The sequence below is a fragment of the Bolinopsis microptera genome, chromosome 13 (assembly GCF_026151205.1).
Source record: "Bolinopsis microptera isolate Bmic1 chromosome 13, MBARI_Bmic_1.0, whole genome shotgun sequence".
Taxonomy (NCBI): domain Eukaryota; kingdom Metazoa; phylum Ctenophora; class Tentaculata; order Lobata; family Bolinopsidae; genus Bolinopsis; species Bolinopsis microptera.
Genome location: NC_087084.1, coordinates 2,720,287 through 2,746,687, shown reverse-complemented (window position 1 = coordinate 2,746,687; position 26,401 = coordinate 2,720,287). Strand labels below are relative to the sequence as shown.

At 35.0% G+C, this 26,401-nt stretch overlaps 3 protein-coding genes across 5 annotated transcripts in view; all 3 read left to right on the top strand.

Moving 5' to 3' along the window:
* Positions 1-26,401, top strand: part of LOC134825338 (sodium/hydrogen exchanger 6-like) — a 168,436-nt gene that overhangs the window by 30,182 nt on the left and 111,853 nt on the right. The gene's annotated exons all lie outside the window — the stretch shown is intronic.
* On the top strand, positions 14,186-17,517 carry LOC134825292 (uncharacterized). The gene is made up of 7 exons (XM_063837455.1): positions 14,186-14,227; positions 14,453-14,532; positions 14,934-15,015; positions 15,206-15,277; positions 15,547-15,657; positions 16,107-16,212; positions 16,832-17,517. Exons 2-7 carry the CDS (start codon positions 14,513-14,515, stop codon positions 16,945-16,947), a joined length of 507 nt encoding a protein of 168 aa, XP_063693525.1. The 5' UTR covers positions 14,186-14,227; positions 14,453-14,512; the 3' UTR covers positions 16,948-17,517.
* On the top strand, positions 18,970-25,315 carry LOC134825339 (uncharacterized). Of its 3 annotated transcripts, none has more exons than XM_063837522.1 (16): positions 18,970-19,046; positions 19,611-19,731; positions 19,922-20,115; positions 20,489-20,590; positions 20,804-20,926; positions 21,109-21,187; positions 21,423-21,544; positions 21,792-21,859; positions 22,210-22,338; positions 22,517-22,628; positions 22,838-22,918; positions 23,269-23,368; positions 23,672-23,768; positions 24,158-24,260; positions 24,387-24,518; positions 24,985-25,315. In XM_063837522.1, the coding sequence occupies exons 2-16, from the start codon at positions 19,623-19,625 to the stop codon at positions 25,087-25,089; spliced, it is 1,656 nt and encodes a 551-aa protein (XP_063693592.1). In that variant the 5' UTR covers positions 18,970-19,046; positions 19,611-19,622; the 3' UTR covers positions 25,090-25,315. The 3 variants fall into 3 exon arrangements, with proteins under 3 accessions (XP_063693592.1, XP_063693593.1, XP_063693591.1); XM_063837523.1 differs by having other exon boundaries at positions 19,579-19,731; positions 20,057-20,115; XM_063837521.1 differs by having other exon boundaries at positions 19,579-19,731.

The window sequence follows — 26,401 nt, the reverse complement described above, 5'->3', positions numbered from 1 at the left end:
AAGGAACCCGGAAAGTCTAATTTTAAATTTTCCAGAGTCTCAATTTTTCAATTCCTGTCGGTACCAGGTTTTGTATTCTAACTCAATGAAACACCATCCTAAGCTCAAGCCCCTGAGTAAGTATAATGTTAGATAGGTATCCGTACAGACTCAACTCTGCACCCGTGTCAATATGTTCATTATATGCAAGCCTCTTGATTTATAATATTAAATAATGATATGAAAACAATATAATAACACAATAAAATACCAGGGGCTAAAGTTTTTAATTGTGAATTCTGAAACTTGAGTTAAATTTATTGAGTTTTGGAGCAATATGCCTGACATCACTTATTTAAATATATCAGCGCAATGTTTGACATAATATCTTGTCAAATTTACGTGGTAAAGTAATGTTATAGACTATAGTGTACTGTTAGAAGTTACAGTAACGTGGTAAAGTAAGTAATGTTCACTCTTTTTGTGTATTTGAGTACTTACAAAGCTGGATACAGACTACACAGCATGATAATAGCAAATAATAGCAAATAATATAAATAGCAAATAATAGCAAATAATAGCAAATAATAGCAAATAATAGCAAATAATAGAAACATACTTTAATAGAAATTAATAGCAATAAATAGCAATAAATAGCAATAAATAGCAATAAATAGCAATTAATAGCAATTAATAGCAATTAATAGTAAATTATAGCAAATTATAGCAAATAATAGCAAATAATAGCAATACAATGTAAGCGGGGTTAGATAAATTGATACCTTTTTAAAGCAAAACCAATAAAACTTTTTTGAAAATGGTCGCAGCAGTGTGTTGGAGTGAACTTTGATAAAAGTTTTATACAACAATGAATAATTAATCATTATATTAATAAACTGCTATATAAGAGGTTAAATGGTGCTGTAAAGGATGCCACAAATCAGATCATAGGACTGTTAGCAGTGCACCCTACTGAGAAAATTAATAATATAAGGTATAATATAAGGTATTAGAATACATTAGAATGTACAGTAAAACCCTCATATTACCATTGTTTTTGGGAAAAGATTTAACCCTGATGAATTGGTGTTGGCGGTAAATCAAGGTTTTAATTTTGGGTTAGACTTGAAGACAATATGTAAAAGAGTATGTGATAGTTTTATCAGAATAAGCAATTGTACAAGCAGAGAAATTATTACTGCCCTTAGAGTGATGTTTTTGAGGGACTTAAAATGAACAATTTTGGCTGATTTCATGGATGATTTTGAGGGCAAAAAATTGGGAAAAATGTAGAATTAGGGTCATTGAACACAATAAAACTGCAAAGTGGAAAATTTGAAAAAAGTATATCAGCACAATGTTAGACATAATATCTTTTCAAATTTACGTGGTAAAGTAATGTTATAGTGTACTGTTAGAAGTTACAGTAACGTGGTAAAGTAAGTAATGTTCACTCTTTTTGTGTATTTGAGTCCTTACAAAGCTGGATACAGACTACACAGCATGATAATAGCAAATAATAGCAAATAATAGCAAATAATAGCAAATAATAGCAAATAATAGAAATATACAAGTGGTATACCGTTTGTTTGAACTAAAAAATGACAAAATCGTCACATCCGTCACTGTGGAATTGCCCTGAGGGGTTTTCAAGTGCTAAAGGCCACTGCTTATTGTTAACAGGTCGGCTGGATGAGAAGACCATGTGATCAAACTGTCACATGCAAAAATAAAACAGGATCAGGAGAATCATCAATTGCACACGCCTCGCCCTCCTTCTATTGTGTCTGAATAAACAAATCTAATACTTTCTTGTTTAATGCAGCCAAGCTTTGGAATATTGTTTATAAAAATAATCCTTACCTCAAGCAATTACCTAGAAACTTCCATTAACCTGATAAAGCTGAGAACCAAAGCACTATTACTACAATCACAGGCAGCTGACTTAAAAGATACTTGGACTCCAAGCAATTTTAAATTACAGTAATTGCAGCGGCACATACCTACTTACTATTACTATCATGATTGTGCTATATGCTGAAAAGCTCTTAGATCTAGATCTACTTTGGGCGTTTTTAACGATTTGTCTTATATCACAAATTTTTCATCAAATCAAATTTATAACTGATAATTTATTCGATTGTTTAATTTATTTGATTTTTATATTGAAATTTTTATTGTTGAATGAAGTTAACTGAGGTAAATTTTTTAAAAACAAATAAACTTTTACAACGCAGGGACTTGGAGTATAAACGACCAAGTTCGCATAAATGCTTATCCAACCAAGAATTTAGGAGGCAAGGGTGGGTGCGTAAACTACATGGTCTGCACTCTCCGATCCTGTACCACCCTGGATTCTTTTTGACGTATTTTTGTTAAAGGTATATGTACCTTCTAGCCACTCTATTGCTACTCCAAGTCCCCTTAGATTTCTGGTTCCATACAGACTCAACTCTGCACCCGTGTCAATATGTTCATTATATGCTAGCCTCTTGATTTATAATCACCGAGTCTAGTAATTGTTTAAGAGAGTTCTCTGGCAGTTACGAAACTTGAGAGACTGTGGGATACTGAAGGGAAAGGAAGCAGTTCTAACGAGCTCTTCTCAAACACAAGGATATATCTTGTGAACTTAGCTAGTATATATGAAACATTTGATATGGAGTTGTAGAGGGAGTTATGTGCCTCGCCGGGCTAAAGTAGTGGATGACCTTGCTGTACGGCAAGTTAAACAAGGATCTGAAACTACTAAGTTCCCTACAGACTCAACTCTGCACCCGTGTCAATATGTTCATTATATGCAAGCCTCTTGATTTATAAAGGTCTAGATAGTTATATATAAAATATTATTTTGTTTGCTTTAATTGATACTAAATAAAATTGTTGTTTTCCTGAAATTGTTGTTATCCTGAGCTAATAGACTTGCTCTTGGCTTTCCCCGCTATGTGTCCATGTGGAGTGTGGCACACTACAGCAAAACGCATTCTTCCTAGATCAAGAGCATCGTGAGGAGTGTAGAATTATTCCACACATTAAGACATGCTTATAGCTTTCATAATATGAAATTTGAGTAAAATTATACCATATAAGGATTTAATGGTTCTTGAAGTGTTTTTACATTACAGGTTCGGGTCACATAATTCAACTGCACCACTAATCACCAACAACTATGCTTTGTAAAATACAAGGAAAGATTTTATAATTTCTCCCTATATATATATAACTTTTGCATTTAGTATTGTAGGAGGAAGGTGTCATCTGTTCAATTGGTGGCTCCTGCAGAACACCTGCTCGGATGGTTTACTGATTGACTATCAAGTAGAAAGAGTCGACGATCATCCTCATGTTACAGTATAACCGTACATAGGAATAAAAGTATGATCAAGTTGACTAGTAGTGTAGACAAGTGTATCCCTTCGAGCAGGTGTTCTGCTTGGAATCATCAATTGAACAGGTGCCAACTTCCTTCTATTGTTAAATTGACTAGTATCCTGGACAAGTGTACCCCATCATACAGATGCTCCTTTTCTTTTGTTTTCTGTGAAGTAATTCAGTGTCAATGAATATGTCTGTTTACTCTAGTAGCAGAGTGTAGTTGAGTGTGCACTTCGATGTCTACGATTGCCACAAAGAATCATTTAATTAATTGTGATTGTGTGGTGCTCACTTCACACAGCAGAAGTCGTTGAATGTATAGTGTACACGTTCACGTATAATTACATCAGTTGTCTATCGGCATTATGAACATCTGATTCGAGGCGACCTTTGTACAATGTACTGATAAAGTGATATAATGACTTATGTGCTAGCTAAATTTAACTAGAGTGTACAGTTTTGGACAACACCCGGAACGTATCTTACACTACTACTTGGCGTTCAGTTGTGTGTTGCGTAAAATTTGTCTCTACTTCACCTAATTATTATTCAATTTAATGTTAAGTGTACTGTTTTTAATTCTTTTGACTGTAGTCGGTTACGTAACACTGACTGTTTTATATGAAATCTAATTTATAAAGAACACTCTCAGAATGGTTACTCTACAGCCTCAAGAATAATAAGTCATTGTATAGCCGTAACATCTGTGTAATGTATTTGACAACAATTCAATCTCTTATCTAGACTTGTCTATATATTTTCTACTTTCTTTAATTATATCAGATCTCCATCAGGTAGTATACTAAGTACTGAATACTGAATGAATACTGAATGAATACTGAATGAATACTGAATGAATACTGAATGAATACTGAACGAATACTGAATACTGAATGAATACTGAATGAATATTGAATACTGAATGAATACTGAATGATTACTGAATGAATACTGAATGAATACTGAATGAATACTGAATGAATACTGAATGAAGACTGAATAAATACAGAATACTGAATGAATACTGAATGAATACTGAATGAATACTGAATGAATACTGAATAAATACTGAATGAATACTGAATAAATACTGAATGAATACTGAATAAATACTGAATGAATACTGAATAAATACTGATTGAATACTGAATGAATACTGAATGAATACTGAACGAATACTGAATGAATACTGAATACTGAACGAATACTAAACGAATATCGAATGAATACCGAATGAATACTGAATGAATACTGAATACTGAATGAATCCTGAATACTGAATGAATACTGATTGAATACTGAATGAATACTGAATGAATACTGAATACTGCATAATGAATATGCAATACTCAATACTCAATACTAATAAATTCGATGTTTGATGGAAACACCTCCATTGTTATACCTTATGCTATCATGCACGATCGTGACATGACGTTATATTTTATAACAATAATGTATTATTTTTAACTATAATGTAGACAATGAAACACATGTTTAGATTTTCGAAGATAACTTTAAATAAACTTTATTCATCAGCTCTATATTCAAAATCCTAATCAACAACTATCAACGTTTGGCTTTAAAGTTCAAAAATCTTCCGGACGATAATTTTATGCAAGTTTAAGCATCTTCTTGAGAATATTCACGTTCTCATTCATGAGTTTGTTGACGTCAGATAGACTACTAGTCGTGATAACTGCATCTAAAAAAGCTCGTTCTTCCATACTGAAAATCGTAGCAATGTCTTGTCCACAGTCAATGAGATGCTGCTCAAACTTCTCAAACAGATCCGTCTTCATTATGTAAGAGAATAAAAAGTCTATACATTTGTCTTCCTCCTTGCACAATTTACTTTGTAACAGGATGTTTAGAGTTTTGAGTAATTTTGATATTTTAACCTGTACTTTTTCGTTTTTGTGGTCGATTGCTACTCCTTTCCGTTTGCCTTTGTGGCGTTGGACAGAGTCAGACTCAAGCTCACTAATAGATTCTGTTTTTGATGCATCATCATCACTTGTTTCCTCAGGATTATTGTTTATTTGGTCTTTTTCTACTCCTTTCCGTTTGCCTTTGTATCGCTGGACAGAATCAGATTCATTACTAGGTTCTGCTTTTGAAATTTCATCATCACTTGTTTCCTCAGAGTTAGAGCTGTCTTCCTGAGATAATGTTGTATCAGCATCTGAGTTTGTGGAAGCAGGATAATCCATTTTAGTTTCAGTAACTCCAGATGTAGCTTCTGAGAACGGCAAAATGGTAGAGGGTGATTCTCGGTTTTCTTGATGATACCGACTTTTGTGTGTGGCCAAACTATATTTATTGGCAAAAGATTTGTCACAGAATGAGCAAAATACTCGGCTCATAATATTTCAGTGGATGTGTATTAGCGCTTTAGCGACAACAATCTTCAATTATATAATACAGCAGGAAACTGTCAAAAGTGTTTGGAGCAATTTAATAAGATTGCTACATATACTACTTATCAACTTATCTGCTTTCCCGTATCGACGTGTCTTTTCTAGACCAATAGTAGGATTTTATTTGTATAACAGTGTCTGCAACAATATTTAGGGAGCTTATCACACCACTCTACCTGCTGTAATGAAGATAATATTACCCTTGTTGTTCATACTGATAATATAGAAATTGTAAATAATTGCATTTAACTGACTGACCAACTGAATTACTGACTGGCTTGCGTGTAATTGTGTGACTATGTGCATTATACCTTTAACAATGTTGGTAATGTAATGGCCCACTGGCCCTCAGTCTTCACCTCATTCAGACACAATAGAAGGAGGGCGAGGCGTGTGCAATTGATGATTCTCCTGATCCTGTTTTATTTTTGCATGTGACAGTTTGATCACATGGTCTTCTCATCCAGCCAACCTGTTAACAATAAGCAGTGGCCTTTAGCACTTGAAAACCCCTCAGGGCAATTCCACAGTGACGGATGTGACGATTTTGTCATTTTTTAGTTCAAACAAACGGTATACCACTTGTATATTTCTATTATTTGCTATTATTTGCTATTATTTGCTATTATTTGCTATTATTTGCTATTATTTGCTATTATCATGCTGTGTAGTCTGTATCCAGCTTTGTAAGGACTCAAATACACAAAAAGAGTGAACATTACTTACTTTACCACGTTACTGTAACTTCTAACAGTACACTATAACATTACTTTACCACGTAAATTTGAAAAGATATTATGTCTAACATTGTGCTGATATACTTTTTTCAAATTTTCCACTTTGCAGTTTTATTGTGTTCAATGACCCTAATTCTACATTTTTCCCAATTTTTTGCCCTCAAAATCATCCATGAAATCAGCCAAAATTGTTCATTTTAAGCCCCTCAAAAACATCACTCTAAGGGCAGTAATAATTTCTCTGCTTGTACAATTGCTTATTCTGATAAAACTATCACATACTCTTTTACATATTGTCTTCAAGTCTAACCCAAAATTAAAACCTTGATTTACCGCCAACACCAATTCATCAGGGTTAAATCTTTTCCCAAAAACAACGGTAATATGAGGGTTTTACTGTACATTCTAATGTATTCTAATACCTTATATTATACCTTATATTATTAATTTTCTCAGTAGGGTGCACTGCTAACAGTCCTATGATCTGATTTGTGGCATCCTTTACAGCACCATTTAACCTCTTATATAGCAGTTTATTAATATAATGATTAATTATTCATTGTTGTATAAAACTTTTATCAAAGTTCACTCCAACACACTGCTGCGACCATTTTCAAAAAAGTTTTATTGGTTTTGCTTTAAAAAGGTATCAATTTATCTAACCCTGCTTACATTGTATTGCTATTATTTTCTATTATTTGCTATAATTTGCTATAATTTACTATTAATTGCTATTAATTGCTATTTATTGCTATTTATTGCTATTTATTGCTATTTATTGCTATTAATTTCTATTAAAGTATGTTTCTATTATTTGCTATTATTTGCTATTATTTGCTATTATTTGCTATTATCATGCTGTGTAGTCTGTATCCAGCTTTGTAAGTACTCAAATACACAAAAAGAGTGAACATTACTTACTTTACCACGTTACTGTAACTTCTAACAGTACACTATAGTCTATAACATTACTTTACCACGTAAATTTGACAAGATATTATGTCAAACATTGCGCTGATATATTTAAATAAGTGATGTCAGGCATATTGCTCCAAAACTCAATAAATTTAACTCAAGTTTCAGAATTCACAATTAAAAACTTTAGCCCCTGGTATTTTATTGTGTTATTATATTGTTTTCATATCATTATTTAATATTATAAATCAAGAGGCTTGCATATAATGAACATATTGACACGGGTGCAGAGTTGAGTCTGTACGGATACCTATCTAACATTATACTTACTCAGGGGCTTGAGCTTAGGATGGTGTTTCATTGAGTTAGAATACAAAACCTGGTACCGACAGGAATTGAAAAATTGAGACTCTGGAAAATTTAAAATTAGACTTTCCGGGTTCCTTGAGCAGTACCCCGACACCCCTCCTGTTACGGTATAAACATCAGCAAACAACAACTCAATATTGAGCTGGAGGTGGATGTCACCAAAACGTACGTTAATCCGCTAGCGTTTAATCATCAATTATTAATTATTATCTATTATTGGCAAATAATTATTATTATTACCAATTATTATTATTAATTGTCATAATTTCAAAAAATTCAGTGCCTGGCATCAGACTCGCTTTCAAACAGACAACTTTCACTTGTTTTCAAAGAGACATGTGACCTGGTGAAGCTGTTCCCAGCTCAAAACATTGATGGTTTAGTCTTGATATTTGACCGATTCTAGGAAGCCGGTGTCACATAACTTGGGCATGTTAAAGATTAGCCATTCACCCAGAACGTTTTAGATATAGGTAAGATATTAGAATATTGATTTATTTGGTCAATAGTAATACATGTTTTATGGTATTCTTATATGTCGAGTTACTATTTCTTTCGAGTTACTATTTCTTATTCTGAGTATTTGATAAACCTCAGATGCCCTCTAATACAAATCAAGAAATGGCCAAGGGACTCACACAATGAGTGGAGGTCAACTTTAGAAAAGAGTATCCCAGTCCGATATCGTTTGTGGCAACGGAATGGTTGGCAGACGCGGAACATCAGTATCCACATGGAGCATGCTCGCAACGTAGGGGAATACAGAATCGGTATCCGTAGGCTCTCTGTCGCCGATTTTGTAGGTTTGTCTAAGTTTTGCATTGACTAATTTAATGTTTCAAACTTCGATATTAACAAATTATCAAAGTTACGTGGAATTTTTACCTAAAATTGTGTGGCAGTTTTCTACTGCTAGATTTTCCTCCTTGCGTACAGTAAAAATATGCTAATGTTATCAGTTCGCGCGGAACGCGCAATTGCGCGCGCGTTCTGTGCAATAATATTTAATGTATGATAATTTTAGGTTCCACGAGTGTCCTGCATAAAAGATTGTCAATCGTGACGAGAAAGCGAACGGTAGGACCTTGAACGAAAAATCGAAGAAGACACAGAATTTTAGCTAATATATTCGTAGGGTTACAATATTACAAAAATGTGGGACTGGTCCTGGACTCAAAAGGGATAAATTTCGAGATTATTTTACATTGACATTCTTTGTTCTACCACACCTGCCGACAGTGCACACGGTCGGCTGTCATTGTTACTTGTTAATTACATTTTATTGTGCAAGGATTGAAATTATTATATTGTGTCATGGGATGAGGGCCAATGGGCCATCACATTATTTAAAGTGTAGTGAATGTAAATTTGTGATTTAAGTTGCTACAAGTCGTGATTATCATAGTGTGCATCCAAACATTATACTTATAGTTGCATGTGACACTGTATCACTTTCTATATTAATATAGAAGCCGCATGAGAGTGCAGTATAAGTGATTATAAATACCAAGCTCGTTGGACCAGGTGAGCTCCCATGCTTGTGAAACTAAATGTGAATTTGCGTGTGATGTGAGTGTAACTGTAAAATAAAAGATATAAACATTGGTCTCTTACTTATTAAAGTGCTCGTCTGTTGAGCTAGTTGTCTCATCTCTCACTTTTCCTTGCAAAGAGAAGTCTTTAGGAGAAACTCAACCAATCAGACACAGCTTTTTGACCCACGTGATATGCTCCTTGGTCACGTGACAGGTTTCAATAGCCAACTAGACACTGTTCTGCAGCTCACGTGACGGTTTTAAACCAATCAGAAGGTCGAGCAGAATATATACTGTTTCGGGGTGAGATTCAACCCTGATATACTACTCTGATGGGTCTTCAGGTTAGTAAGTCAATGGTAACTTTCCCAAGCGGGAACATACGGGTTCGAATCCCGTCTGACCTCTTCCCCATTGGGACCACTTTTTAAAGTTTATACTGACTCGTAAATTAATTTCATTTTCAATTTATCTTGCGTGTGTGTTGCCCAAAGTTGAATGTGCAATGATCGATACGGAAATTAAAATTTGTTTGTTTACATTTGGTATAAAATTATTGTACTTCGTGATTTTTGTATGCATGGGACGACGTTTGCGATTCAGTTTTGTCGAATTTGAGAGGAACAAATAAAACAATCGTATATTATCACTGAGAAATAAAGCTACATATGTATATTTAACTTCAATTCAATAAAATAAAACTCAATGTTACCACCTAAATTTGGGTTGGTTACATTAATTGTCAACTTCACATATATCGAGTAAATCGAATAAATTTCCACCCTTCCAACCCACGACTTTGTAGAGTTTCCCAACTTCCAAATGAGGTATCTTTGAGTAGAGGAACAACTTGTTAGGAAACACAACAGTGATGAACGAGGAGTCCCATTCTGGGTATGATAGTTTTAACTTGTAACCCACTGAATACCGATATTGTTTTTCAGTGCACGCGATCAAGGTCATCACATCATTTGTTCGCTCTCTCCGTTCGTCGTTAGGAGTTATGCTGCAGCCGCCGCACTCCATTCTCTGGCTCTCGATTTCTTCCAAACCACTATAACAAACGGGACAGTATTCCAAGCATGTTTTGGTTAGACTTGTAAGCTGCGGGAAGTCACCATTGTAATAATATTTTACCTCCACTTGATCCTCTAACTGGAACTGTTTTTTCTCTGCAGAATTAAATAAAAGATCCTTACTCCAAACGTTAAATTGGAGATATTTAGTCCAGAAAGGTAAGTTTACGCTGATGACCAATTTAGTATAGCCTTTTCCATTCAACCCAAGCTTCTTTATGGTACCAAGATTCTTGATCAAACTCATTTTACAGAGAAAACGAAAAATAGAACACACAAACGCAAAATACCTGAAGGAGAAATGAAGATGTCGCACTATTGTCTATTATATACACAGCACATCTGCTGCACACAATAAACTCGCTATATTTTATTTAACAAGTCTAAATGTTTAGATCTGTAAAGTGAGGGAGTGGCCTCACTTTCCAGTTTTGTGTACAGTATATGTAAATTTGTAATTGGAAGCTGTAGTTTCATTCTATTTTTGTCTTTGTGTAAAACTGATGTTTACATCCTTTGATATTTTACGCTGATTGGTCTTAACCTTGATCACGTGACTCGATAGAAACCCTACTCCATATTAGAAGGCAATGTCCCCTTGTTATACCATAAATGGTAATCTGTAGTTCGATCACCTGTGGTCTACTACCTGTGATCACGTGACAACGCCAACTAGCCAACCAGATTCACAAAAACGAATATAAATCACGTGACACTGCCTTAATGACCAATCAGAGGCTCTCTTTTACACCACGTGACAACTGTGCAGAATAGATATTTTTTGCAAAAAAGACACGTCGATCCGGTACCGGTAAAGCAGATTGGCTGTTTTTGATCACGTGACTCGTATTTTACGCTGATTGGTCTTAACCTTGATCACGTGACTCGATAGAAACCCTATTCCATATTAGAAGGCAATGTCCCCTTGTTATACCATAAATGGTAATTTGTAGTTCGACCACCTGTGGTCGACTACCTGTGATCACGTGACAACGCCAACTAGCCAACCAGATTCACAAAAACGAATATAAATCACGTGACACTGCCTTAATGACCAATCAGAGGCTCTCTTTTACACCACGTGACAACTGTGCAGAATAGATATTTTTTGCAGCCAAATCAGCACATACATTACTACTTATGTATAAACAATAAGCCTGGGGTCCCAGGTAAGCTAAAATTTTGTTTTACTTATAATTCCTACCGTACCAAGATTTGATTGACGATGTCAACCCATCGAAATCGTTGCTCTGCGAAGCAGAGCAACGATCGTCGACGGAGCAAGAATGCTATTGCTAGTTCGCGCGGCGCGTCGAAGTCCTCCAATACCAAGATGCGCGGCGAGTTTGACTCGTCGCGTCGACACTCGACAGTCTTGGATCAACAAGCATTTTACATTGTCATACGTTGCATGTATGACCCGCCGCGCGGCTCCCCGGCACTGTATCGTAGAAACTCTACGATAGTGAAACGACCGTGGGGGTCACGACGTGATACAAATTTTACAAGCATCAGTCATCACCCGCGGGGTTGACCATTGTTAATGGTCTGGCCCGGCGCGCGCTACTTCGTAGCACTTGCCATCGAGAAGAAAGCGGGGCGCGCTACTTCGAAGAAATTTAGACGAGTAACATCCGTCAACCCGCGGGGCCGCGTTAATTAATTACTTGACCAATGACCATATTGCATAAAAACATGAAATATTTAATGATGTATCATCATTAAAGACCGTTATCCTGAAAATGATCCTCGGTGTAGTAGCTAGCAGGGTGCATAGCTAGCAGGGGCATTAGAAACCACTTACCAGTGTATTTGGTATTGTGATTATTCCAGTGTTTGTGCCTGGGGAGAACTGGCTCGTCTAGGTTGGGAATACCTCTGGCTGATGTAGTGATGGTTTCCCACAATTTACTGAAGAGTGAAGGTCACCTCGTTTCTCATGCCCTAAATTAAGGGTTTTAATGACATTGAATGCTTTTATTTAGCTTTGCCTACATGAAGAGCTGATAGGTGCTCTGGTTGTAGTTCTATTGGGCATTGGCAGATTGTCTGCCATCTTGTACAGCCTCTTAGTCAGATTGAGTCCAAAGAAGGAGTAATATCTCTCATCTTAAACTGCACTCCAATGTATTTACTTTTTAGTTTAGATCCTTCTCCATAGATTATTCATAATATTAAAGTCACTATTGTGACGGTACATTAGAACTAGACAGAAACAAAGTGTGAAGGGCCTGAACGGAACCCCTCGGTTTCAGTTCCTTGTTTAACACTGCCGTACAGCAAAGACATCCACCGGGTTCTCGAAGGATGGGCACATAGCTCACTCCACACTATGCTCTGTCAAATGTTGCTTATATACCAAGGATCTACAGGAAATATTTCCTTGTAAGTTTAGAGGGCGATCTGATATAATAGTCTTTAAGCAATTTTTTCCAAACTCCAGCTAGCAGTGTAAAGTTTCCTGAGAAAGACGGTGTTGCTGTTGATTGTACAGTAGACTATTCGTTATTGTGTTTTGGTTACCCCTCTTTCAATACATAATTTGGGTTTCATACTGGGATAGTGGAATTAGGGCTATATCGGTTTTCTCCTTTTATAACTGGGTTTATTTAGAAGCATTCAATTCTGTATAACTATGTATTGTTTGAAAAGATTTAGATAAAAATGAAGCGCAATTATGAATTCATCTGTTAAAATGTTCAAGAGTCAATGGATCATGGCTGCAATGAGTCTATAGAATTGGATTTTCAAGAATTTACCTGTATAGCTGACGTATTCTACTTCATCTTCTTCCTCTTCTCCATCATGTATTACAACATTATCCTGGGGTCGGAGGTGCAATTGCAGGGGGGGGGGGGGGCTCCAATAACGTGGGCTCTGCTTAAAAAACGAATTGCCAAAGATTGATTACGTAATATGTGAACGACCCCTTAAACAATTTAGACGCAGGTTGACTGTGCAAAAGGGCGACGGTGCTGTGTGCTATTGCTCACACCAAACAGCAACCTATTTATTTCGTAATTGTGTTAAACAGAGTAGAACTAGCAGTGTGGGGCATTAATAGAATGACAGCCAACTACAAATCCAGATTTGGATTTAAATGAATAAAAATTCATGGCAAATTTGTGAACCTTATTCGTAAAAGTTTTTTTAAAAGGCCACAATATGGCAATTTACAAATTAGTTTGCTTAATAATCTTCTAATGTAGTTTATTAAATATCAACAATCTTGAAATTGTTGTTTTCTTGAATCTACAATCTTTTCACAGAATTACACATAAACTGTGAACCATTTCAATAATTACCATATTAGAATATTTTAATAACCTACAAAATTTCCACCTATAAAATTCCTACTATATAATTTACGCTACAGAGGTGCAGGAGTCAGCATACATTTACCAGAATCAAATTTTTATAACAGAAGGCCAAAGCAAAGACGTTGGATTACATTTAAAAAATAGTGTTAAGAGTAAAATTAAATTATTTGCAGATGACCTCATTGGAAATGTGTATCAGCATGACACTACGGTTAAAGATTTAAAGGAACAAGATATGTGGAAAGTAATTGGCTTTTAGGTTCAATCCTACTCAATGTTCAGTTATGCATTTAGACTTTAATGATGAGCCAATATCAAGTTTTTCTATAAATGGAGTTATTCTAGAAAAATCTCTGTACAGGAAAAAGACTAACGGGTTATAGCCCAAGTCTCTAGGGCTAACATCCAGATTCCAGTGGAAACTTAAGAAAATTAATCAATGACAATTTATCTAGAATGCAAAAGAGAGATGAAAGACAGATAAAAGTATGCTTACTCGGGGTAAGTCGTTTACTGTGCGAACAAATTGCTTGCACCAATTGTTATATCAAAAAGCATGTTGATAAACTTATATTCAGTGAGAAAACATTTCAATCGGGTCAGATGTTTTCATCTACAATGTAAGAATGCAGATGTAAATATCAGACCCGATCAAGGGTCAGATTACTACATCCAGTTTAGATATTATATTTATCTGAAGGGCTCCTAACATGAATGTTATTCCAGGACTCAGGTGTGGGGAAAAGCTGCATTGCCCGGAGATTTGTTCAGGATACTTTTACGGAGATGGATCATCCTACAGTCGGGTAAAGCATTATATTATTCAGTGACTGATTAGTAGAGTGATTTGTTAGTGACTTGTTAGTGACTTGTTAGTGACTTGTTAGTGACTTGTTAGTGACTTGTTAGTGACTTATTAGTAAAGTGACTGTTGTAGTGTTGTGGTCCGTGGATTGTGTATACTTTATGAAAATATGGTAGTTATTTACCGGAATGAGGATTATAGCTGATATTTATGGCCTGGAAATGTTCATAGCAAAACTGCAAACATGTTTCATTGCTTATGATGAGATTGTCATACTATCAATGGATAATAAGGTTTTTTTAAGCCATGAAGATTCTGTTCACAAATTTATTGATGACTTGATTAATTACTTGATTGATTACTAATTATTAATTACTTATTAGCAATATCACGTTTTTTCAGAGCGTCATACATTGCAAGAGTCGTAAATTTAGAGAAGGCGTCTTACAAAGTTCAGATTTGGGACACTGCCGGCCAAGAGCAAGTTAGTTTCCTAAAATATTTACTTATTTTAATCGCCTTGCAACATTCTCATCACAATTCAAAATTATATATTCTGAATGAATTCTTCCCAACAACCAAAGATTAAACGAATACACGTTTAATTATTCGACACATGTGATATTAATACATGCTTGGTTACTGTTATATTGATTGATAATTTTAATTTACAGTACAGGAGTTTAGCACCGATGTACTACAGGGGGGCCGCAGCTGCAATCCTAGCATTCGACATCACATACGAGGTATCACGTGACTATAGTTCGTTGTTATAACCAGTAACCACGTTCTAACACGTGCTATAAAAACAATCTTTTACAATTTTTCTTATTGAGATTATAAATTGAGCTTTAACGATGGCCTTGTTTCCGAAAAAAGTACTTTATTGATTACATACTCATCTAGATGCTTTTTGTTAAAAATTAGTAGATATTTTAAGATTTTGTCTGTTAACTATTGTGTGTTGATATATTAACTATTGTTATTTTGAAATTTGAAATTCTGATTTTTACAGAATTCTTTCCTGAGTCTAACTAAATGGATAGAAGATTTAAGAGACATAGGAACTGAGGGCATGATTCTAGTAGTGGTGGGAAACAAAGCAGATTTAGCACACAGCAGAAAGGTTGATAAATATTTCAATTTTATCCTCTCAATATGATTTTATTTGAAACTCCCATCAAATAATACAGAATTACACAGTAAAAAACTTAAGTAAAAACAATTGGGACAAAGAATGTTTAGTATGGGAAATGCTCAGACTAGGCAGGCGCAAGTATTAAACAGGATTTGACTGTAATTTATGATCGAGGAAACCAGTAACATCCATGTTAGAGCACACGTGCTCTGGACTCTTACTCTGGCCATAATTGATATGATTATTAGCCAATAATAAATTTTGGTAATGAATTGAAGTTTTTGCACTAAAGTATCTGATCGGAAAAACTTGTTGCTTAACTTTACACTTAAGTCCCGTTTTCGTATGATAACAAGGCCACTAAATCTGCTGCCGCTGGTATGTTCTGTAGAGACACGTGATGCCCATATAAGGTATGATAACAACTTTCACCCCAGGTATCAGTCCAAGAGATTGAAAGTTTTGCTAATGACAACGGAGTACCGTACTTTGAGACATCAGCGAAAACAGGGTCAAACATTGAGGACGCCTTCCTTCACATTTGTCAGTTTTTAAAAATTATTAAAAGTATTTAATATGTTATTGTATCAGGAAGTGGGGCACGTATCTGGTAAATTAACCAATTGTCTAAATATTTTTAAGGTGCAATTACATCTCCACAAATGTTGATCCAGCATTACAATTGTTCATAACCGGAAATAACTTTGTCCAAAACCCCCAACCCTTAGAGTCACGTGAGTATCACACGTGACCTTTGAAACTGCCACGTGACCTTTGAAACTGCCACGTGACCTTTGAAACTGCCACGTGCAGCTAGACAATGAGTTTTGTCTCGTTTTCACAGGGCGCTCCTGGCGTTTCCAGTTGCCTGCCTGTAACATGAGATCGAAGATATTCTAAGATTTTAGAACAAAGGTGTCATTCTATATCAAGTTGTACACATGTAATTTGTAAGCTGATAAGATACCTGATTGTACATTACAGTCTTACGTTTTAGGGGTGAAATATCTTGGAAATATAAACTAACATTCCTTGTCACTTGTCAAGGTACTGTATTTTTTTTGTAAGACTTCCTGTAAAACAAGATGCAACAAATAAATTTAGAGTTAATGTTAAATACGTTAGTAGTACTAACATATTGATTATATAATGCTACTTTCAGGTCGAAGTGTACCAGATTTCTTGATCAGATCTCCACCAGCCCCAACACGAAATATTCGATTAGATGACAGTTTTGAAGTTCCAAAACCTAAAGGAAAAAAGAAATGCAACTGCTAGTTGAAGATTAGTCAGATACTAATTTGTGAGCTAGAAAAAAATTTCATTAACAAGTTAATTGGTGAGATATTTAGTCGATTGATTGATAAAATTGTCAGTTTATGGACCTGAATTCTGAAAGATTCTATTCGTTCAACAAACCGATTTGTAGTTTTTGCAGAATCGTAAAATCATATCTAGTTAATTAGATCACAATTCCGGAGATTAGTTTGGCAACAAACTTGTTCATACGAAAGTTTTTATTTTGTTGTTGAGACACGTGACTTGAGAGAGAAATTCTCGAATTTAATTGGGTCAGTTGGTTGGATTGCAAGCTAATTATTATAGCCAAGAAAATGCCTGCAGTTGCTACTTTTTTATTGGATATATTGCATTTTTACTAATCACTACCATTTGATTGCCATTTGTGTGAATTTTTGGATTGATTTCAAGGCACCTGTTCAGCTTATAGAATATAATCATTTTACGGTGGCCGCATTGTTATCACCGGTTCTATTCTATAATTTAGTGTTATGCACCAGGAATGGTATTGTTCTTTCTATAACCATGAAACGATTCGTCTGTTGTTTTTTCTATAACTATATAGTTATAGAAACACTATTTCGAGTGTTTCACTTGTTTTGGGAAACCAAGCAACAGCTTATTATCAACTACCGTTGATTGTTTTTTGATACACCTAATTTACATGCATTTACATTTGAATGCTGTTCGTGATAATTTAATAAGTCTAATAGCAGACATCCTCAGATGAAATTAAAAACCTTAAAATCTCATCCCAACTTTCACAAACCCATTCCATACCCTTAGCCTTGACTCTAAAGGAATTGTGCTCGGCCGTTGGATTTCCACTCATCTCTCCTCATGAAAGTCTTAGTTATTTCTAGAGGAGGTTTACATCTAGATCACCATTAAACCAAATTAACATTGTAAATTAACTTAGTACCTACTATCTCAGTGACTTAATATCGGAGTCCTTTCAGATAAGTTCCCGTCTACAATTATATACTATCAGCATACATATTTACTGAAATGTTTCCAGATGGACTCACAATGTACGTTCTCATCAAGTAGAACGCAAAATTGGTTTCTTATGATTACTATTTTCCATTTACCAATAAATTACCTAGGTTTATAAATGGCTCGAAGCTGTCACAATAACCTGCTTTATCACAGATCTGGCGGCGCGATCGTCGATTGTTAAATTTGTATGACAACAGCAAAGTTTCACATCGAGTATGTTTGTTGCGCGCGGATTTTATACGACGCGCGCGGAGGATTTCCCAGAAATTGTGTATTATCCCGTCCACTTGAACGTTCGTCGAGGCGAAAAAATATTTGGGTATAGAAAATACTTCCAGGGGACAGCAAAAAGCTATATAGAGGCCAGGGGGCGGCAAAAAAGGACTGTACTTTTTAATAGAACACACTGGATCATGCATGCGTGTAATGTTATTTATAGTGTCATGATGTTATCTAGTGTCATGATGTTCTGACATTTGATCTGAGTTTACAAATTCTGATTCCTTTTTAAGTAATACCTATAACACTCTCAAATAAATCATAAATGGTTGACGGTTGTCTCTTACAATAAATTAACTTTTATAGTTGCGGTCTAGTTTGCAGTTTAAACAGGTGACGTGGTTTTGTTAGCTGCATCTCTCTGACAGTTTACTCAGTCTGACAGTATTATGCCTTACCTCAGACATCAGGCAGCCTAGCATTCAAACTACTCGTATCTATAGTTTTTGAGTAAGCATTTATAAATGTTTTATGTTACGTACCGTTATAGTACGTGTGGAGCTTGGTAATCTGAACTTTAACTCCTATAGTCCTATAAAATGAATTATTCTTCACCAAACCTTGTTGAAATTGACCGAGCTTGTCGCATGCTTGTGTAACAGGATAGTTTGCCAAGCTTGCTCTGAATTATCTCATGTGATACATATTCTCTGATAACAGTCGAGTCAGGTAACAGTGATACAGGTATTTATAAGCTTCCACTTATCTTCACCTGCTGAGTGATAACTGGTTACTTTCAAGGCTGCCTGTAAAACCTTCCGTGTTCGTTCCCGTTTGAGTAATACACTATTTCTATCGAGGTAAGCTAATTTTTATTTTTCAGTCAGAAATCAGAAATGGTAGTTTTGTGTGCTGTGTGAAACTTTGCCAAGATAGCAATACTTGAAGTTATATGTGTATTATAGACATTAGACATTGCATATTGATAAGATTACAACTTCCTTTTTGCTATCTTCGCTTGCTTTCTCTGAGAACAGGAGCCACCATGATATTTTAAAAGTTTTAAACACCTAATTATCATCAGCTCCGTTTTATTCACTGAAGTGTTCCACTTATTAGTTATTTGGTTGCTTTTTGTTGAGATATTGATAGGGAAATAGATCGCTGTGTTGTTCTTGGTTAATGAGTTAATCCGACTTCTCTGCGTTTCATCTAAAGCGGAAATAAATGATATCTTCCTTTCACTGAGTCATGAAATCACAGCCACGCGAAATTCTACTCACAACTTTGGATATCACATTTATACAATTATATGATCTAAATGATTCCATAGCTTTACAAATTGTTATGACATAACTGAGATTTGAGAATAAATATTTCAATTTTTATCAGGGTTCTTAAAATATTTGCCTGTGTTTGAACAGGGTGAAGATCCTATGAGTAATGGAGTGGTATTGAGAGAGCCACCTAGTATTGTAGACAGTGAGAGCGGCTATACTGCAACCACCGGTATAGATCCTGATTGTGTTGTCCTTGGCAATTTAGGTAATACATTTAAACTATAGGTTACATTTATAATAGCAAAATCCAGAACTAAGCTTAAACTATTATTAACTTAACTTCACCGACCCTTACCTCTTACATAAATAAATCAAATCTGGTCGATATACATTGTTGTAAATTATATTGTTATATATTATTCTATTTGTTTTCCAAAAAAAATATATAAAATCAGGACAAGCGAGCTACAGTGTTAAATCAACAAAAGCGAGTACTAGTAGAGAAAATACGCTGATACGAAACATAAACTTTCGTTTAAACAGTCTATCAAGTCTCTCCTCTTGGGTAACTAACATCAACGATTACGTAGATCAGAAACGAGAAGATATGATGAATAACGTGGCTGCTGAACAATACGCTGAACAAAACGTATGTTGTTTTTTAAAGAATGTGTACGTTAACCTGGTTAACGTCACCATTTTACTATTACTATATAGTACGTTAGAATGAGGAATGACGATATTGGCATTTAATTGTTTTTTCTATTACTAGAAAAAACATGGTATATATACCATGAAACGGATCGTTTGCCCGCCAATATTGTTTCAACTGTCCGAAATATAATGCTCCTGCTTTTTTGCAGTTGAAAACTCTCTTTCACTCTTTGGGAAACCAATTAGCAACAACTAATTATTATCAATTAGAATCATAAATATTTTATAAGTTGTAAGTTTTACCTCAGCTCATTATCAATTATTCAGCTTAAAACTTAAGTTAAACTGTTACATTTATAAATGTTCAGGGTATGTTGGGATCAGACGTGATCAGTGTCTCACAAAGACAAATCGACCATCATTCCATCGAGAAGAAAGTCCTCAAACCCTACGATAACATCTTGAAAATGGTCACTTACCATACAATTTTTATTAATAATTTTAAGGACACTTACCGTAATTAGTGTCCTTACAATTATTACCACGCTTGTTTTAAGATGTATTGACACGGTATTTTGGCTACATCCAAGCTTATTGCATCAGAAGATGTTATAACGCAACTTTTAATTCAATTTTGTCTGAAAATACACGTACTTTTTCGTGATTTTCGTTAATTTTTTCAGTTGGGTATGCGGAACTTTGGGTCTCCAGACAATCCATTTCACCGTGCACTTAGCTTTATTTGGACAGTTCTCATTTTTGTGGTTATCATAACGGGATATGCGTTGAACATGGTTTTTTGCAATGTGAGTATTACACTTGATATTGCATGACTATCGGTTTTATGGTTAGTTTATTATTCATGACCTGATCACTGATCGTTCATTCTATTAGAAGATTCAAAAATGATTTAGATCTATGACAACGAGTAGATATCAACGAGCTCGACTACTTGCCACCAATCTTTTTAATGTTTCCTATCTTTCAGATCAATCAAGACAAGATGACTAAAGATGAAATTATACCAGTTTGCAAAAATAAAACGTTAACCTACAATTACATCGAAGGTAATTAAGCACTCATCATATTATTATGTAAATAATATTCATTATTCTCATCTTTATTACGGTAAACCATGCCAATGAGTTCATGAACATTGTAAATTCTAAACTCATGATATGAATATTTCCCATATTACTTATCATAATGTTACTTGTTATAATACGTATTATTAGGATAGGAAAGAATGTGTCATTAAGTCGCGATCATTCCGTAAACTTTTACTCCTTTAAATCTCTCCAGGGATGTGCAGATCGTCTTTAGAAAGTATAGTTCCCAGTGGAATACACTTTGTAGCGTTCCTCTACACTTTCTGGATATTCAGAGTGAAGCAGAGCGAACAATTAGAGGCTCTCGTTCAGAAGGTTCGGGAATATTTATATAAGTTTATACACCCATAATTAACAGTAATTCTATATTAAAGTCACTATTGTGACGGTACATTAGAACTATTATATATATAGTATAAATATATATATGTGTAAATATATGTATATTTATATAAGTTTATATACCCATGCGACTGACAGTAATTCTATATAGTCTGGTCACTTGCACACAAAACAAGATGTTTACCTTCATTTATTATTTATTTACTATTTTTCTATTCAGGCATTAGTAAGTCAAAGAGGCAATACCAACTCTCAAATGAGGAGAGACGTCTTTATTACCAGACTCAAGTAAGATTTAGATGTCACTATGAAAGAATTATTATCAATAATTAAAAATGGAAATTTGTATAGATATAATGCAATTATGTAACCGGGGTATTGGCCAAAATGAGTACCAGAGTCCTCCTCAGTCTTGGATAATACCAATACAGATGCCCCTTTTTTGAGACAAGAATCCAGTATCCACAACCCTTTCCCTACCAAATAAGGGTATTCCTGGTCTTAACTTTTCAACAAATATCCTGCCTGGTTATTATAGAGTTCAAGCACAGTACTCATTCTAGTCGATTAGAAGTCAATAAATTATCAATTAGTTTTCAATTAGTTGTCGATTATTTCCTAAGTGATATTATATTCAGGGTGGTCTATGCTAGTGCGTACGTCTGTCTCTGGCTCTTGTTCGGATTTACTGTGGTAAACTCTTATTGTGGCAAAGCGCTCGTCTGGTGGAGATGTTCCCCACAATCCCTACACAATGAAATTGACGGGTAAGGAAATTCTTAATCCAACGCTATATTTGACCATCGCGCTAATTTACGGTTTAGTTACCGTTACTAATCCATCAACATGAAAATTCGTTGGTTATACGATTCAGAAAACTCATATTATGAGCAAGAGTTTTTATATAACTCCCCTGTGAAGTGCTGTATTAGATTTGTTACTCAGGGTCGGTGAGGGATCCCCCATAGACCATTACTACCGAGGATTGTTAGTGGCGGTGCCCTCTTTTGCTATCTTCATCTTCCTGACACCAATACTTCTCAATTTTACTATTCAGGTCAGTGTCAAGATTTGACTTTAAAGTTTTAGAATTCTCGGATTCACTGTGACTAGGATTTCAATCACGTTCATTTTTTGTCAGGCGACGTTACTGCAAATACTATTCAGTTTAATTTACAACGGTGTATCTCATCGATGTGAAAAATATATATTTTTCCTTAAGCTACAACATGCAAGTATCAAATCTAATTAAACCATGCCTCCCAGGCTAGGTTAATTCAGTATTTGATAACGGAGCTTCGTGCAACACTGAGAGAAAAACGAAACACGTTAAAGGCAATGATGCAGGTACCGTTTGATTATAATCGTGTCAGGGTTTTACACCGTCCTGCCCCAGAACTTAATGTCCCAGATTTTTAGGCTCAGTTACGTAGTGACGTTGTGCCCCAGAAATGCTGTTTAAATGCTGGTGTACATCGTGTCTCCAATAGTATTGTGTACAGGACTAGTATGACACGAGGTCACTGTAGGGTACTGGGTAACTGGGTTACAAAACTAGTTCTGGGACACGATCTGTACTGGATATTTGAATACTTATTTAGTTATCAGCTAGCTTAGTATACAAATACATCCTTGTAAGTCACTAATTAATTTAGTAACTTAGTTACTAAGTAAATATTATAAAATATCTCGTTCAGGAAGCTCACGATATCAGTTCGTTTGTCCACAAGATGAACAGTGAATCCGCCCCTGCAATGTCTTTCATCCTCTTTTACTTGGCATACGGCATTTTCGTTGGTAAGCCAAAATATAATTAAAATTAGATTAAAAAACATGAACATATTATGTGAACATGCTACATTCCTACATTCCTGTAGTAGGTTATTTTTAAGTAAGACTACTCGATTTTTACCGAGAAATAGTCCTTCCGATGGCTTTAGTACAACGGGAAAAAAATGTTCTAAAAATACTCAGATGTATTGTTTATTTTGAGATATGTATCAGAAGTCAGAACAGTTGCATGCCACGTTAATTGAGTGAAGAATTTGTTTTCATTTCCGATCGTTATAATTTGACAATCTATAAGCATACAATCTTCAGATGTATATTCGATACTGGAAACTGTTGGGGAGGCCAGGACAATAGAGAATATTTTTACAAACGAAGGATGTGATGAAGGTGTCGAATGGCAATACAGGTTTTTGTTTTAATATCAACTTGCATATTTTATTGACCTCATTTCATATCACAGCCCAGTACTAGTAGTAGTGGGAGTGGTTTGGAAATATGGTTGGGTGTAATTAGTTTTTTGCTTGAAATTCAGACCTACGTCTGGTAATTAAAATGATAATCCGGTTGGTCCTTAGAACTTAGCTGTACGACATCCCCGATTGAAAAGAAGATTTGTAATTTTATTCATATAATTAAAAAAAGCATGTTGAGATTCCTTGGAATTCATCAAATATGGTAGCATACTGAGGAACCCGACTCATACTGATCCCTTGTGACCTTAATTTATGTTCGAAAAGTTTTGATTTTCTAAATCTTAAATGTATTAAACTGTTAATTAAGTTATGGAACGTTCAGGCAAGTGTGTCGGACTGTAAAAACGTACGGGAGGATCTCGTTTGTGGTAGTGATGCTGAGAGACGTGGTCCTTGGGTCAATGTTTTTCATGACTATTTACCAGGTAACAATTAGTTTACACTGATCAATAATTAGATACTTAGGAATTTGTTTTAATCCTATGACAGCTGTATAAATATTTCGATAGATTTATTTTTCGTGGCTCAAAATTGATAACTTATAATTTCAGGGGTGTAAAATCGCCACATCTCACAAGCGATTGATAAACCAGGCCCTGGAACTCCGAGTGTTTGGTTACAACCAGAACACCTGTGAGGAACTGGATTCCTTCCACTATTATCTCCGAGCGTTAAAAATGAGGGTCAGTATCGCTTTAAAATGTTCAGTTTAGCTTATAGCTTATTAGAGTCAATTCCTAGTTTGTTTTTTAGCTGAACTCAATAATATTCTAAACCAACAAATACATCTTTTAGTGTACATTGTGATTAACAAGTACCACTACCTAAGTCAGAACCAATAAATTTTAAAATGTGCTGGTCTTTCCCAGTGGCGTAAAGTTGCCTGTTGGCGCCCCTCCCTAAAATTGAACAAATTAGATGATTTTAGAGGATACGCCAGTAAAATCTCTATAAAAGTGTGTTTCTAGATCAAAACGCGCAGTTTTGCTAGTACTGTAGTTAAGTTTTTCAAATTGTCCCACATTCAAACGACGATTTGGCCCCCCGGCCCTTCGTTACGCCAATGGTCTTAATTCCTATGCGTTTTGATAAACTGTCCATCTAAGGATCAATAATGAATAATATAATTAACACTCATTCATTTTTCAGGCAAAAGTTTTTCAATATCCGATGGAAACGAAGCGTCTTCTTTTGCCCCTCATGTTTGGGATTTTGGTATTCCTTTGTTTTGATCTAGAATACCAGTTTTTGTGAAATAAAAAAACAGCACTTAATTATCATCTTTCTAGCATTCTGAGAAATAAAATTGTGATATTTAGTAACACGAGTTAAATTTTAATTAACAATTACAGTACCAGGTACATGTCGTTTGACACATTAAATTTAAAATTAATGTCTCGTTTGATGCACTATTTATGATTGATAACATCCTTTATGCTGCTGGTCTTAAACGCGGAATTTTGTTATTTACTATTTACTAAACGACTTTTATTAATTCTGCGACAGATTTTATAAATTACTTGTAAAAAATTTAAATTTTGTGCCGTGTAGGAGTATTGAACAGATTTAAAAACTTTACAATTAAATTAAATGGGAAACAGGACAATAAATGGGAAACAGGACAATAAATATAATTCTCCTATGATCATGGTATATATGTCCGTTAAAAGTTGTCCTCTCACTCTTGTTAACGCTAATATAATGTAACTTACCCATGTGATAACTACCCATGTGATTACTACCCATGAAATATAACTATGTTCTCTCATGGATCCTACATTTAGGCTGTGATTAACAGGTAAATAGTGGTGTGATAACTCCTGATCTCCCACTGGTGCACATGGTGTTAACAAATGTTTAATGCCGAATGAATGTTGACGTTCATGTAATTAGGACTAAGCTAACGAAGCAATGAACTATACAGAAAAGCAGATTAATTTCATTCGTGGTAACTAAATAAACTGCAAGCTTTAGGATGTCACATCAGCATATTATATTTAAATACAACGTTTTCAATCATTTCAATGCGATATTTTATTTATTTGCGTTTTAATAAGCAGTAAATTTCGTTGGTTACTATGCACAGAATTGAGTTAATCCTTATCATTGACAGCGTAGAGAGATGTGGTTTGATTAAACAACTAACAAGCGTACAGGAAATGGTGTTGAGGATCAGTACGAGTATCGAGTATTATCAATTATATATTATTGACTGCAGTGAAATGGAAGACAATGTACACCACACAACTACACAAGCTCAAATTGCTAATTAGCCACATTTATAGAGTGGGTCGTATATTTATAAAAGTTTCGCTGCAAAGACGAAAGAAAGTGACCTACTAGATGCTACGTCATTCATGCACGGACCATCAGCTAGCTGCGCGTAAATAATATTTACATCTCATTTCAATTAAATAATTCGTACGTGACAAAAAGCGCGTAAAAGGAATCAGGGTTTCTCTTTCGCGCGTCACAAACATGACTTTAATCGACTGTGACCGAATGGCCGATGCTGCCCCTATAACACTCGTGACAAAGACAAGGAAAGACAAGGAAAGACCATTGC

Excerpts from the sequence above, each read along its gene's own strand:
- LOC134825292 (XM_063837455.1), top strand. The coding sequence starts at position 14,513 with ATGGATCATCCTACAGTCGG. Across the intron at positions 15,016-15,205 it reads ACACTGCCGGCCAAGAGCAA|TACAGGAGTTTAGCACCGAT; the intron begins GTTAGTTTCCTA and ends TTTAATTTACAG. Across the intron at positions 15,278-15,546 it reads CATTCGACATCACATACGAG|AATTCTTTCCTGAGTCTAAC; the intron begins GTATCACGTGAC and ends TGATTTTTACAG.
- LOC134825339 (XM_063837522.1), top strand. The coding sequence starts at position 19,623 with ATGAGTAATGGAGTGGTATTGAGAGAGCCACCTAGTATTGTAGACAGT. Across the intron at positions 20,116-20,488 it reads AACAATACGCTGAACAAAAC|GGTATGTTGGGATCAGACGT; the intron begins GTATGTTGTTTT and ends ATAAATGTTCAG. Across the intron at positions 24,519-24,984 it reads TCCGAGCGTTAAAAATGAGG|GCAAAAGTTTTTCAATATCC; the intron begins GTCAGTATCGCT and ends TTCATTTTTCAG.